The 14,495-nt window shown below is 27.6% G+C and overlaps 2 protein-coding genes across 2 annotated transcripts; one reads left to right on the top strand and one right to left on the bottom strand.

Moving 5' to 3' along the window:
• Window positions 1–3,058: 3,058 nt before the first annotated feature.
• Bm9386 (WW domain containing protein) lies at window positions 3,059–8,343 on the bottom strand (the record flags this gene model as incomplete). Its single annotated transcript, XM_043077984.1, has 14 exons — window positions 3,059–3,172; window positions 3,410–3,506; window positions 3,566–3,619; window positions 3,732–3,847; window positions 4,250–4,423; window positions 4,922–5,016; window positions 5,199–5,280; window positions 5,382–5,483; window positions 5,683–5,744; window positions 6,002–6,137; window positions 6,350–6,450; window positions 6,720–6,868; window positions 7,338–7,475; window positions 8,264–8,343. The coding sequence occupies 14 exons, from the start codon at window positions 8,341–8,343 to the stop codon at window positions 3,059–3,061; spliced, it is 1,500 nt and encodes a 499-aa protein (XP_042933918.1).
• A 739-nt stretch (window positions 8,344–9,082) lies between these two features.
• Bma-cogc-8 (Conserved oligomeric Golgi complex component 8, putative) lies at window positions 9,083–13,870 on the top strand (the record flags this gene model as incomplete). The annotated part of the gene is made up of 13 exons (XM_043077983.1): window positions 9,083–9,134; window positions 9,473–9,597; window positions 10,187–10,357; window positions 10,564–10,671; window positions 11,059–11,262; window positions 11,469–11,585; window positions 11,719–11,822; window positions 11,887–12,057; window positions 12,226–12,412; window positions 12,540–12,626; window positions 12,948–13,079; window positions 13,296–13,484; window positions 13,751–13,870. The coding sequence occupies 13 exons, from the start codon at window positions 9,083–9,085 to the stop codon at window positions 13,868–13,870; spliced, it is 1,767 nt and encodes a 588-aa protein (XP_042933917.1).
• Window positions 13,871–14,495: the final 625 nt, after the last annotated feature.

Raw genomic sequence — 14,495 nt, 5'->3', positions numbered from 1 at the left:
TTCGCGACAACCATTATTTGCAGTACGAGCGCAGTTTCATGTTTCAACCTGAAACAATCAGTTTGGAAACATTTTTGGGTGCAACTATATGCTTTTTCCTTTGTTTTGGTTTGACCGTAATAAGAAAAAAACCGGTTAACCACGGTTAACTGGATCGAACGTGAAGATAAACCTGATAAGGCTGTTTTTTTTTCGAAGTTCATCTCTTAGATCAAGCAAACTTGGAGGATGGCAGTAAAATCCTCGGATCGTAGATTTTCTTGGTCGGATAACATCATTTGCCCAGTTTTGAAGTCAGAGTTGATAGACTGAATTCTTCTAGGTTGGTTGCCCGAAAGCTAATAATGCCATCCTACCCATTCACACATTTGATTTAAACCTTCAAATTGAAATCTTTCTATTTTAAGAAATCCTATCGGAAGTATATGCCATTGCCAGCATAGTTTGCAACTTCAACGGGGGCACATAAGGGCACGCAAGCTCTTTTCCCCATAACAAGGGCTGTGTCTAGGGTTAAGTATACAATAATATTAGCATGCTACGATCCTCCCTCATTACTCTACCCTCTGATGACGAGCAGGTGTCCGCAAAGGAAACATAAATTTAAATTATATAGAAATATGCTTTAAATGTCTAAAATCATATTTTTCCATTGATTTTTACTAAAAAAATCACTTTCTTCAAGTTTAATAATTTTTCCTCATTATACGCTATTGATAATTTTGATTGAAATTTTTTCAATTTAATTTATTTTTTTATTTTTAATTTTAAAACAAAAAATTTTTTCTATTTAAAAGAGCTTTTTACTTCATATAGGCATTATCAGAAAAGTAGAATTTTATCCTTCATTTTGTTTAATTTACATTCATTTTATCACCCTTATCAATAATATAAAGATTTTAAAAGTTTTTCGTTTTTTCTCTTTTTTAATTACATCACTAATATTTCCTCTAATTTCTTAGAATTAGTTTCTAACTAAATTGAATGCTTATTCTTTTCTTTTTGATCATTCTTTTCTTTTTTTTTTTGATTTTTGATCAATCAGCGGTTATAATATTATTATTATTTTCAATGGTAAAACTATTCATATTATTTTCTCTTTTCTAGTTTTTCTTCTTGCTTTTTTGTTTTTCTTTTTTCTATTTGAAATATGGTTAGTATTTTCTTCCTGTAAAATATTATTGTTTCTTTTGAAAATTTTAAAACTTTTCAAATTCGTCCTATTACTAATCTCTTTTGCTTTCAAATAATACAGTAATGCAAATGAATATGATATCATGAATTTCTCTTATTCTTTTTTCCTCTTTTCAAATTAATGCATTCATTGATGAGAGGAGAAAAAATTGAGAAATCTTAGAAAGTTTTCAATTCTTTTAGAAAATTTAAAATTTTTGACATGTTTAAAATAGCACAAATTTAAAATAATTATGCATCGGTGTTTCGATTTATAATTCGCATAGCATTCTTGCAATAATCCATTATTGGATAATCGAAAACTTCAGCTTTGAAATTCTCAAGAAGTAACTCCATCAACTAAATTTTCTAAAATACCAAGTTTTCATGATAACACTGAAAGAAAAAAGAAAACAAAAAAACTAATAAAGATGCAATGAAGACTTCTAGTTGAAATGATAAACAAAACACTGAAATATTTCTGTATACAATCAAAGAAAAGAGTAAAAAATTTTATCAATTAAATGATACGTTAACATTAAGCAATAAAACTAGTGAAATAAAAAAGAAACATTCACAAAAAGAAGCATGTGGCATAAACACGCAATTCTCGAACAACTTAAATTACCACAAACAAAAAAAGAAATCAAATTTTGCTTAATCAATCTCGACTAAATTTCACCACACATGATTTAGCTCTTTAAATCTTTTCAAGTTCAATTTTTTCAAATACTTTGAGAAATATGATTACTTTTTGTAAAAGTGAAGCTTAATTGTAAATTCCTTTGAGTGAAATAGATACAACGTTTAATAAACTCAATGATAGCCATTTATATGTATGGAAGAATTAAGAAGAAGAGAAGATGAAAGATTATATGAATCATTTTTCATTCACAAGTTTTATTGGATTATAAGTATTTTTGAGATACGAAAAGAAAATGCAATTAAAAAGGCAATTCTATTTAAAATTTTCAATTTAAAATGGGGATATGGATTTGACGAAAAACAATTTTAAAGTATTGGAAAAATTTATACAATTTAGCGTAAACACATAGGAGGAAAACTTTACCAATTATTACACAAATTTAACATTTATCCTTGATTCAAAGAAATTTAAGAATTAGAAAGAGATTACTATACAGATGTATAGCAGAGTAAAAACATTCTAAAAAGTCACTATATACTTTGTTTCTGATCATTTATTATGAAATACAAAATAAATACTTTGAGAAATTTTAATGCCTCTTGATCTCTTCTCTCTCTCTCTCTCAAAAAAAATAATAATAATAATTAGACAATAATTATATTAAAAAAACAAAAATCTTTGACACAAATATGAAAAAAGAATAATACAATATATTAAACCCTTCTTGTCTATTTTCGGTATCTTTTCATGAATATTTTCATAACATAAATGAGATAAAACGAATAACAAAATCAAAGAATTTCAAAACAACATAGCAAATAAAAATATGAAAAAAATGACTAGAAGGAAATGCATAAAAAAAAAAGGCAATGTAAAAAAAAAAAAAAAGAAAAATATTCCAATAAATTTGAAATATGAACTTGAATACAATACAAAATACTATATTAATAATTCGAAAGAATATAGTTTTTTTAATAATATAAATGATTTAATACAACAATCATATCAAAATATTACTATATGTTTAGATTATTGGATATAGGAATAATTTTAGTTTTTCTTTTTTGAAAACATCTAGTAAATTTTCTATTTATTTTTCAAAATAACAATAAAACTACCTATTCACAATCAAATGTAACAACCAAACAGTTAACCAAATAGTTAAGATACACATCTAACAGCTTTTTTTGAATTAAAGACAAGATGTACAATATAATACAAGTAAAAGAGAATTAACTATTAAGTCATACCTGGATGAATAGCTAATTGCTTTTGAAATGTGCGCAACTTTTCCTTAATTGTGTTGGTTGCGTTTTCGTATTCATTTGTGAGCTTCTTTTTATCAAAATGTGTCTGGAAATAACATAATCAATTACTTTCACACTTCACATTTATTCATAAACAATTGATTTACACATTCACAAACAATTAAACAACACCCAATCCATCTTAGTGGCTTATTTAGAGCTTATAAAATCACAATTAGTGATTGTAAATGATCATAAGCAGAATAAAATTTATAATCATCCCGCTTATTGAATTAAGTAATTTTATTTTATTATGTACATAGAAAGTTATATAATAACTTACCGCTGATATGAAAACGTTGCGATCTGCATAAAAATCGTAAAATTTCGACACCATATCTACCAGAACACTCAGTGAGGATGCCTCATTCTCAATAACTCTAAAAGAAAACAACAAATAACTTAACAAAGGTTTATTTTAAAAGAATTGAAAACTTACGAATCGATAACTTTATTAATCCTTCTCGTGTCCTCGACTGATTTCTTGTCTTTCCTACAATTTAGCAAAGTTTGAATTGCAATAACAATCATAAAAAGTTCAGAATGAACAAGATGAAGTTACTTGCATGTTTCAATTTTAATTCAATAAAATTATGAAAGTCAACCTGCGCTGAAGATATTGGACGAGATCGGCAAATGTATCCAAAAAATCATCCATGCAATGTCCACTTAATTCGTATAATCTTTTCCTCTTAAATAACTTATCACCACTTCCAATATCCTTAAAATTGCCTCTAGTACAATTTGCAACTTATAAATTTGTTATAAATATCTTTTATAAACAACTTAATGTTTAGTTTTTCTATAAGTTTTGAATATATGAAAAACCAAAGTGAGTATCAACTTGAAATCAAGTTTACAAGCCAATGAATATTATCGTTCAATTTCAATCGAATTATTTTGCCTCCTTCTTTGCTTTTCGAAATGAATAAGGAATTAGCCGCGGTTGATGAGTTTCACGCTTTTCTGACACTTCATAGCTCGCTTTTTTATAACATATAAAATTCTGAAATTCCTTTTCACCAGCTGCTAGCAATGATGAAAATGATTTTTTTTGAGGAATAATTGTAAATGATGGCGAAGAAGAATGGTGGCATTCAAGTGGTGCAAGTAAATTGCCTACAACTTTTCTAGCTGCTGTAATTTGTGTAGTTTTAACAGTCGATGACGATGGCTTATCCTTATCAGTTAGTGTAAACGAGAAGTCTGACGGTGAGATTTTCTGAGAAGCATCTCTCATCATAAACTGTTGGCTTTTGTCCTTTGATATATCAGTTGCTAGCAAATGCAACAACTCCTGAAATAAAAATATAATTTTAGATGAAGAATTTAAAATACATTCAATCCAACCTCTTTTTTTTCTCACCATCAGTTGAATTAAATGAATTTATCTATGTTTAATTCATGTAATTAAATAAAACATGTAACAAAATTAGAAGAATTTAGTTGCGCATAATTACAAAACTGACAGAAATTTTGTACAAAACTGTTATTAGGAAATCTAACAGAAAATAAAACACTGTCCCAAAATAATACAAATATAAACTATATAATAATATATATTACTTAGTTAATAAATTGCAAATGCAACTGAGCTTACAAGGAAAAAGAAAGTAAAAAATTAAGAACGAAGTACACTATACACATGGAAACTATTATTTCTGAATGCGACTATATCTCAAGCATAATGCACTCAGAGGATATTAATTTATTAAATGATTTAATTTTTTTTTTTTCATAAATTTAGAAAAATTGGTAAACTTAAAGAAAGCTAAAATAATAACAAAAATCATACGTCTCTATCAGCTGTTACGATATTATGTGCCGCTGCTTTGACTGCAAGATTTTTATCATTTGTGGCAAATACCACACGAACCGACTCATTCTCATCTGAAAAAAAAATATTTCTTGGATTAAAAGCTTTCAAAAAACAATAGAAATTATGTTAAAGACTTAACTATTAAAATGATATGAACTGAACAGTTAGGAATAAGGTGTGCAACACAAATAGTGAAATAAAAAAAAAAAGAAGCAATGATGTGTGAAACATGAAATAAACAAAGTTAATATACATTTTTTGGCGGTTACAAATGCACATTTCAAAATTATATCATCGTTATTTTGGCATCCAAATTCTTCCATACCATTTAAAGCCTAAAAAATATTCGACGAATGAATGGCACAGCCACCTAATGTTATGAAATTTATATTTAAGAAAAATTAGGATATAAATTGCAATTTTGACTATAACAAACCTCGAATGTGGTTTCTATGAACAAATAATTGCATCCACGTTTTATACAATCATGCAGATAAGCAACTGTTTTTACAGCTTTAGATCGTAGTTCATCACATTTCTGAATAATATTTTCTGATGCAAGTGCGTAAAATAATAAAAGTAAATTAAATAGTAAAATATATACATTACTATTTAGAGACTAGGGAAATCATGATATAAATTGCAACCAACAAATTGCGATAAATCTGTTAAATAAGTAAAAAATGAAAAATTGAAAATGAAAAAAAAAAAACATAAAAATACAGTCTAAAACCTACTGCTCTCTTTAAGCCATCTAATTCCTGCAAAACGGTATATGGAATAAGTGAACAGCATATTTCTGTAAAATAACCATTATTACAAAAGAAAAAAAGAAAAAAAAAGCTTATCCTTATGACAAGAGTGTTAATTTTTGAAATATCATAATGAACATGCACTGATGAATATGGTTCGATAATGGAATTTTCGACATATACAAATATACAATGTATAACTTTAAAATGTTAAAATAACTTTCATTACGTTCTAGATATTCTTTTTCAAAATATCCTCTTTTTTCTTTATCAAAATAGTATTTAAGCATGACATAATACATACTTCCGGTGCACATTGGTAAAAGTGTTGTATCTTGAAGAAGGCAACTTGTGTCGAAAACTATAAGTGCCACATCAGCATTTTTGGCCGTTTCACAAACTTCCATATTTTTTGCAGTATGGAAAAACTGCGGATTATTCTGAAAAATAAACTACGAAAATTATTATAATACGGAAAGTAATGTAAAAATTGAATAACTGCTTCCAAAACATCACTTATTACTCATATTTCATCTTCAAAAATATCAATATGTAAAAACAATCTATTCCCTTTTAAAATTCGTAAATTTATTTCTTCAAAAAGTTGTATAATGTGACATATCAGGATCAAAATAACTAAAGAAACACAAACTTTGGTAAATAGATTAGGATGCAAAAAGTGTTCTCGACGAAAAGCTTGCACTTCTTCGACAACGAAATCGATCTCCATCGGCTCTTCGTGATAATTTATTCCTAAAGCAGTAAATGCTTCACATTTTCTATAAGTCAAAGGAATTTCTGATCAACTTATATTAACTTTGGAAGTAAGTAACACCTACCGATCAGCAGGATGCTACGTTAACAGATGTTATAATATTTGGAAAACTAGAAACAAGACGAAGAGTGGCAAATATCTAACATATCTATCTGTATTCAGCATCTCAACGATTAGCAAGTGGCTCTATAACAATTAGAAAATACAAAAATGAACTTTACAAAAGAAATCAAAAACAAAAGAAGACCTTCTATGCTAATTTCATCGATTTCCATCAGCTCTTCATTTGATTCGCTTGTGTTTGGAATATTCGAGCAATGGAAGCAATCAATTTTATTGGACACTCCCTTTCCAACATTTTCTGGAACCAAATTTCCTCGAGAGTTTACATCGCCTCTGAATAACAAAAGAAAATGAATAATGGATTTCTGAAAAGTTGTATATAAAGGAACGAATCTGTCGTAACTATGCCATATTTTTCTCTCAGTTTCCCCATTAGCAAAAATTTCCACTGAAGAATCGACAAAAAAATCTCAATATTCTTATTGATGTGTAGTTAATGTTTCTTTGCAACTTATTCATCAAGCAGAAACTTTTTTTATGAGGAAAAATAATCCCTGTTGAAACTTAATACCGTGTAATAAAATACAAAATAAAAATAAAAATAAAAACAATAAAATAACGTTCTCTTTGCACATTTTAAAATGACCTAATATGATTCATTCCGTGAAATGGTTTCCAATACTCGTAACTGGTAAAGCAGTGATTAAAAGAATCAATTAAGCAATGACTTTTCTACCTTCTATTAATTGTGATTCTATTATTATTAACTTCTATTAATTGGTAAAATAGAACTTTTCCTCACTTTCCCAGAATATTTAAAGTTCTTTGTTGATATTCTATATCCGGTTGTTTCGTAGATAAATCGGATTCACTCAAAGGATACTCCACAACCGATATTTCCCATGTTGACTGCTTTGTCTCCGTATTGAAATAAAATATCCTGAAATACAATAAAAGATAAAGTTGCTTAGAAATTTGAAAAGATTGCAAATAGACGCGTTGTAATTTTATTCTTATCTTTATACTGCTCTTCTGCTTATCCTTGTCACCATGTTTTTATTATTTCATTCATCCCTTAGTTGTAATATTCACATATTTTAAGAAAACAATCATATATTTCTCTTCAGCAAACGTATCTCTATGTCTACATATTTACGAAAAGTTTCCGTAAAATATTTCCCAAAGTGATATGCTGTAATTCTTTACTTTTCAGTGTTTACTTATCATCTGCATCTTATTGCAACAAATATTACTCGACATGTTAAAGTAACTAAATACGTTGTGAAAACAGACAATGCTACAAAGTTACAATGCATCAAACATATTTATATCTTCTCTTATGCAAATTTACATTATTCTTTCTTCATATACAAATTTTACGTAGACTAACATTATGTCTTAAATATCCTTAATCGTTTTTTCTTTTCCTTTTCCCCCTAAATTTCTGCAACAAACCATATCATGATAGTGTGACATTAGCATTTGATTATAATATATCTGTTAAAAGAAATATCAAAACTAAAGTAAAAGTAACATATTATATAACTTAAATACATTATGTATTTTAGTAAATTTTACAATCACCAATAAAAATTAATTATCTCAATCAATCTTTTTTTAATTACCACATTCATTTTCTTTACTTTCATAACATAATCTTTCGACTATTCTTAGTCTTATCTATTTGCTTGAATAAATTAATTTATAAAGAGAGGAAAATTCTTTAACCGTTTTCGTTTGTCCGAATAAAATGCTTTCCATGGTTCTGGTAAACCAAGCACATGAATTTCTTTCTTCTTCCTACTCATTATGATGAAAAATTTGAACCAAACAGAAATGAAATACAATACATGAAACACCTGAAATGAATAATGGATTTCATTTCAAATAAAATAAAATGACGTAAATGACGTGGCACAATTTACGCTTAAACATATAAATGATTAGATTTTTTTTCTGCTGATTATATTAAATTTATTATGTTTTTTCATAAATTCTAGCAATTAAAATTAATGAGATAATTAAATTAATCAATAATTGAATTAAATTAATAATTAACTAAGCAAATTTTTAAATCAAAACCTACTCACATAACAAAATTAGTGCTACCTTAACGTAAACACCCTCTCCTTATTGTCATCTTTGGGTCACTCATCTATTTCCACAGTCTCTCAACATATCGCACTATCTCACAAATTTTATCAATCTTTGTCTCTCTCAAATCTCCTGTTTCTCTTTTCCTCTTATTCTCCGTCGACTTACAGTTAAATGTTGATAACTACGATAACCCACGTCGTCCCTTTACAAATAATGCTATTTCTTTATTCTTACAAATCTCGCTCTGCATTATTTTTTCGCTGTGTCAACTCCACCCCACAAACTCTTTTCTAACTATCACTCTGACGTCTCAAAACCATAACTGAGAGCTTTGTGAAACTTTTGAGTCTCAGTGTACTACTGTATGTTTTACTTAGTTTTAATTTTATCTTTTTTGTTAATTTTACTTTTCAGGATGTTTGATAGCTTTGAAAATTATAAATTTCGGTAATGTCATACTTTCTGGACAGCGAATTACGTGCACTTACTGCTGCTCAACTTAGTATGTTTTGTCTTAAACTTTAATAATATTGAATAAATTTGAAACTTTTGTTCAACCTTGCAAAAAAAGATGATTCATTCATTTTGTTAATATTTTCAATTTTTATATTTTATGTAATTGTTTCAATTTTATTTATCCAAAAATAAAAACTGAAAACGGTTTTTTTCAACAGTTTAATAATAAAAATTACTTTTGAAAATTGTTATTTAATTACACCAATGTTTTTGCGAAAAACAACTGAGACTTTTATACTGAATTATGGAGTAGTTCAGCTACTAAAATGAAGTTTCCCTGTTAAGTTACTGTTCATTGTGATATAATTTTGGGCCGAATTTCAGAGCAAGAAAAGCAAAGTACGTCTTCGCAGCTCCTTCATGTTCAGCAACAAATTAGCGATTTGGCTTACGGAAATTATCGGATTTATGCAGATGCAGGAAGTACCACAGAACAATGCAAACAACTGGTCAGTTTTTTTCGGAATATGAAAAATGACCCAATTTTGTGCTATAAAACTTTTGTTTTGCATGAAATTGATCTTAAGTTTTTCTCATTTAAAAGGTGCTAAATTTTTGTTAGAAATGTTTGTTCTTTATAATCATGCAGAATTGGTACGTTAAATTATAATTTTGTTAGATCTTAATCTTTTATCATTTTTACTCGTCTCAGTTAAATGTCTTTTAGGTTTGTTTTTAAAACCACTTAAACTACTTCTTAAATCCTGATGTTATAAAGACTGATTTACAATACGTATGTAAAAAATAAATAAGTGGATTTTTAGAGAAGTTCAAATTTACCTCCAACGTTGCTGATATTTAATCCTTTTGAAATTTTTATGAAATTATCCGAACTGATGCTAATACACTAAATTTATGTATGACGAAAAGATCGAAGAACAAATGCAAATAAATAATATAAAAATTAAAAAAATATTGTGTGAAAAAAAAAGTTGATATTACAACGATTAATTTTGTTGATTGAAATTTCCCTTCATAATTTTATTTTAAAAATTTCTTCATTTCTACATGACATGAAGAAAATAAAACGCTTTTAAGTTTGGAAAAGCAAACGATTTGGTTGGAGATATTGAAAAAGGGATTGAATCGATACGGGAATCCTTGAAGCAGTTTGATTCTAAGAATGATGAAGTCGTACAAGAGCTTCATCATTTACAACTTGCTGAAAGTAAAAGTTCACGCTTATGGGATATTCTAAGCTTGCCAATGGTAAATTTTACAAAAATTATTTGGGACATTTTAAAACTAATCTTTGAAAATGATTCAAAAATCAAGACCTAAAATTGCAACAAAATGGTATTTTCAATTTCTAAAAGAAACTGTAATTTGACTTCGAAATAGTAGCTGTATGATTGTGTTTTTCAATTTTAACTTCCTATAACCTTGAGATATTTGATCAGAAATCTGGATTTCAGCGTATGGATATATGTATTCGAGCTGGTTACTATGATATGGCTTATTTGTTGACTAATTATGGAGTGCAACTGCAAACACATGGACTCACTAAAAATTCAATAATTAAGGTTTTTATAGAATTTGCTTGGTATTTAAAATATTATGACAGTTTGCATTTCTTTTTATTTTAAAGTTCAGCTTGGTTGCTTTCTTCTTTTTTCCTATCCTGTCCGTGTATGTTTTTTGTGTATTTTATTCGGCTGGAATATTGCGGACTGCTAAAACAAGGATAAATATCTTCAAAGCTTAAATCTTTAATTTAAAGGTCGTGATGATTGTTCTAATGTTAGATGAAAGTTAAGAAGCCTTATAAATCCAAATTCTTGCATAAGGAGGAATGATTGCTTAGAATCAGTTATGGATATTTTAAGAGCAATATTACTGTCGAATTATTATCTCCTTGGCTTTATTAGTTAAAATTTTACGATGATTTCAAATTTGTTAACTATTTGCAGCAAGTTGCTGATAAGCTAATTGATGCTCGATATCATTTATTGGATGAATTGTTCAATACGTTTGCTGGGCCTATTGATTTGGCAAATAGTATTCAAGTTGTGAATAATATTCGAAAGATTCCGTATTTATCTTCGACACAAATGCGTATTATGATTTTACAGTATCGTGATGTATATCTTGAAAAACGACTTTTGGATATTCGAGTAAGCTGTTTCTTTTTTTTCTTTTGTTCAAATACAATGAGCATTTTGGTTTTAACAACATTTAGTCAAAAGTTTATTAAAATTTGATATGATTCATGACATCATTCATGATCCTTTTGATAATTCATCTTATAGTTCATTGAAAATTTTTCGTGTATTTAGTAGTTCCTTTCTGGTTTATCAAAATATTTATAATTTTTATTTAGTCGCAGCCAGATTTTATCCTTCGAATGGTTGAGGTTTATCGTGATTGTATGTATGATACTATGGTTTTACATTTAGCCGTTTTTCCGGAAAATGAAATAAGCAGACGACAAACTGATGTGAAGATTTGTTTTTTTTTTGTTTTTGTTTGTCTTTTTTTTAGAAACAATAATAGTAGCTTTTCTATTTTAACAATGACTTAAGATTAGTACAGAATTTAAAATTCATTTCAAATTTAATTTCTTGTTACAGTTATCGGTAGATCAGCGATGGGATGTTTGGCAAACAGCAGCTTCTTCCGTAATCCTCAGTGAATGGGCAGTTCATAATCTCGCTGTAATGTTCAGTCGCATAAAGTAGGTCATAGTTCATTCGTCATTCAGAAGCATTGTGATTTCAAAATTGAAGTGAGTATTCTAGCAATATCAGTAATGAAGTGTACATTGATATTGGCTCTCTGTCGAGTAAATTAATGAGTTTTGCCTTATCGTTTGGCCGAATGGGAATGGATTTTCGACCAATGATTGCAGAAATCATTGATAAATTTGTCATCAACAGATTCTCGTTGAAAGTTCAAAATGCAGCGAATAAGTTAGTTTTATGCAAGCTTACAAGTTATAATTTATCTGAAATAAACTTTATGATTTAAACGTTTTACTTTTCTATGTGCTTTTTTGTTTAGTATTAATAATATTTTATTAGTAACAATATTTTAGATCAATGGTAGCATTTCAGAATATTTTATACCTCTTATTTTAGTTTAAAACAGTGTCGAAGCATAGAAATTGATGGAGAGATACCGGATACTGTATTTTCATCTGGCAGTCAAGATGGTAAACAACCATCAGCTCCTTCAGTACTTGCATTTTGGGATGATTTATGTGTTTACGGGAATGCTTTAATTGATGCTTTAAATGAATTGCGAAATGGCTTATCGCCAACTCAGGTAAACTTTTTTTTATTATTATCTATAAATATATATTTGATATATTTTGTGATTCTAAGAATTTTAGTGGATTATTCATTTCTATAAATATTTTTAGAAGCTTTTTCGTTCATTTATTCATTTTCAGATCAACGCAGTTCTAAAAGAGTTAACGAATTCAGTGAAAATTGTTATTTGCTGGTTATGTGATATGGAAAAATTGGTTAAGAAAGCAGTAAGTTTTAATTTCTTTTAGTTTTTTTTGCAAATATTGCTGTCATTGAGAAAGCAAATTCATCTATAAAGGTAAAAAAGGTAATTAGGTTTGTTTGTTTTACATGTAAATAAATTATTGTATGTAAATAGGTTTGTTTGCTTTGGAAACAAAATTCTTTCACCGTCCTACATTGCAAATGCTTAAGAATTTATTGTGAATCTAAAAAGAAAAAAAAGCACTATTAACTTTGAAAAGCAATGGACCAAGTAGTCCATCGAAAAGTACTTACAGACCTTTTATATTATCGTTTTCTTTTTTATATAATTAATGTTATTTCAGATTATGGAAAAGGCAGTTAAATTATTTGGAAAATATTTTATACCATATATTAATGGCTGCTTATTGACTTTATATCCATATGAAAAATGTTGTCGACCATTTTATCATACTAACTGTACGTTAGGACTATACGTAAGTTAATATTTTTTCTGGAATGTTAATTTAATTTCAAAATTTTTTTTTATTCTATATTTACAGCGGTTTTTTTTTTTTTTTTTGTCTTCTATTCTTATTGTTCACCTTATTTCCTAATTTGTTTATCATGTTTATCCTTGATCCCTTTATTTTCGTTTTTGCTTTTTTAAAAAATGTATTAAAACTAATTAAATTATGGCAAATTTTTTGTAGGAGAAAATGTGTGCTATACAGATTAAGGAGATTTGTAAGGATTGTCCTAATTCAACAGTAATTGAAAAATTGCTGGAAGAAGCGAACAATTCTATGAATGAATTTGTTGGAAGTATTTTAACTGTTACTAATGGAAATGCAGAATATAGTGGAACAAATGTTCCTGATAACAACGGTGTTCCACAAGAAGTGAGTGTAATAGTTTAAAATTTCATATTTTTTAATATCTAATTTTGTGCTATTAGAAATGTATTAAAGTGTTTTTTTTTCGTTTTTTGGTGGAGATAATCAAGATAACTGTGATGGAACTGATCTTGTTAATTATAATCAATGAATATTTCTGCTCAAAAAGTTTAGAATCAAATATACTTAGTTTTTTTTTTCTTGCTGTTTATTTTTTTTATTAAATAATAAGAGGTGTTAATTTTCAATTTGTTATGGAATATTAATTGCAGGAAGTTGTGAAGTTATCATTAGATGAGGATGTAAAAATAGATGCACAGAGGGATAGTGATCAACATGAAGCAAAAGATCATTCTCCAATAAACAAATTAGAGGACAATTCGGCTGTTTAGATTTGATTTCCTTCTTTTTTTTCTGGTCTTTGTTTTTTGTTTAAATTTGTCAATATGCATAGTCGCGAATGTTTCTGTGCATTCTTTTTGATTTGTTTACAGTTACAGTGATAATTTTTGTGGTCTAAGGGTTTCTTTCAATCATTTTTGTTAGTGCATTAAAAATTCTACCCAGGTGATTTTAATTTATAAATGCATAGCAATTCTGAGAATATTTGTTTATTATATGTTTTGTAACAGTAAATTATTTTAATGTATATATCATTGTTTATTGTTCTTACTGCATATAAATATTCTTCGATTGTAGTAAACAACTTTCATCTTTATATATCATTGAAATTTCTAATGGATTAAGTACAGAACAAAAATACGCGAAAGATATGACAGAAATAAGTAGCGGAAATGGCAGTTTGCGTATCATATCACATCGAAATTTTTTGTTTTTCATTTTTAACTGTTTTTTTCTTGAGATTCAAGAATTCCATACCTAAAATATTTAAAATAATAAAAGTTTCAAAAATAAAAAAACCACCTAATATCATTCATAATCTCCACAATAATAATTAATTAAAAGAATTTATTAAGTAGTGCAAATGATAAATCATTATTTTTACCACTATATTCA

The sequence above is a fragment of the Brugia malayi genome (genome assembly GCF_000002995.4).
Source record: "Brugia malayi strain FR3 genome assembly, contig: Bm_v4_Chr2_contig_001, whole genome shotgun sequence".
Taxonomy (NCBI): domain Eukaryota; kingdom Metazoa; phylum Nematoda; class Chromadorea; order Rhabditida; family Onchocercidae; genus Brugia; species Brugia malayi.
Note: the sequence above shows the minus strand (reverse complement) of the source record. Positions and strands in the feature narration are given on the sequence as shown.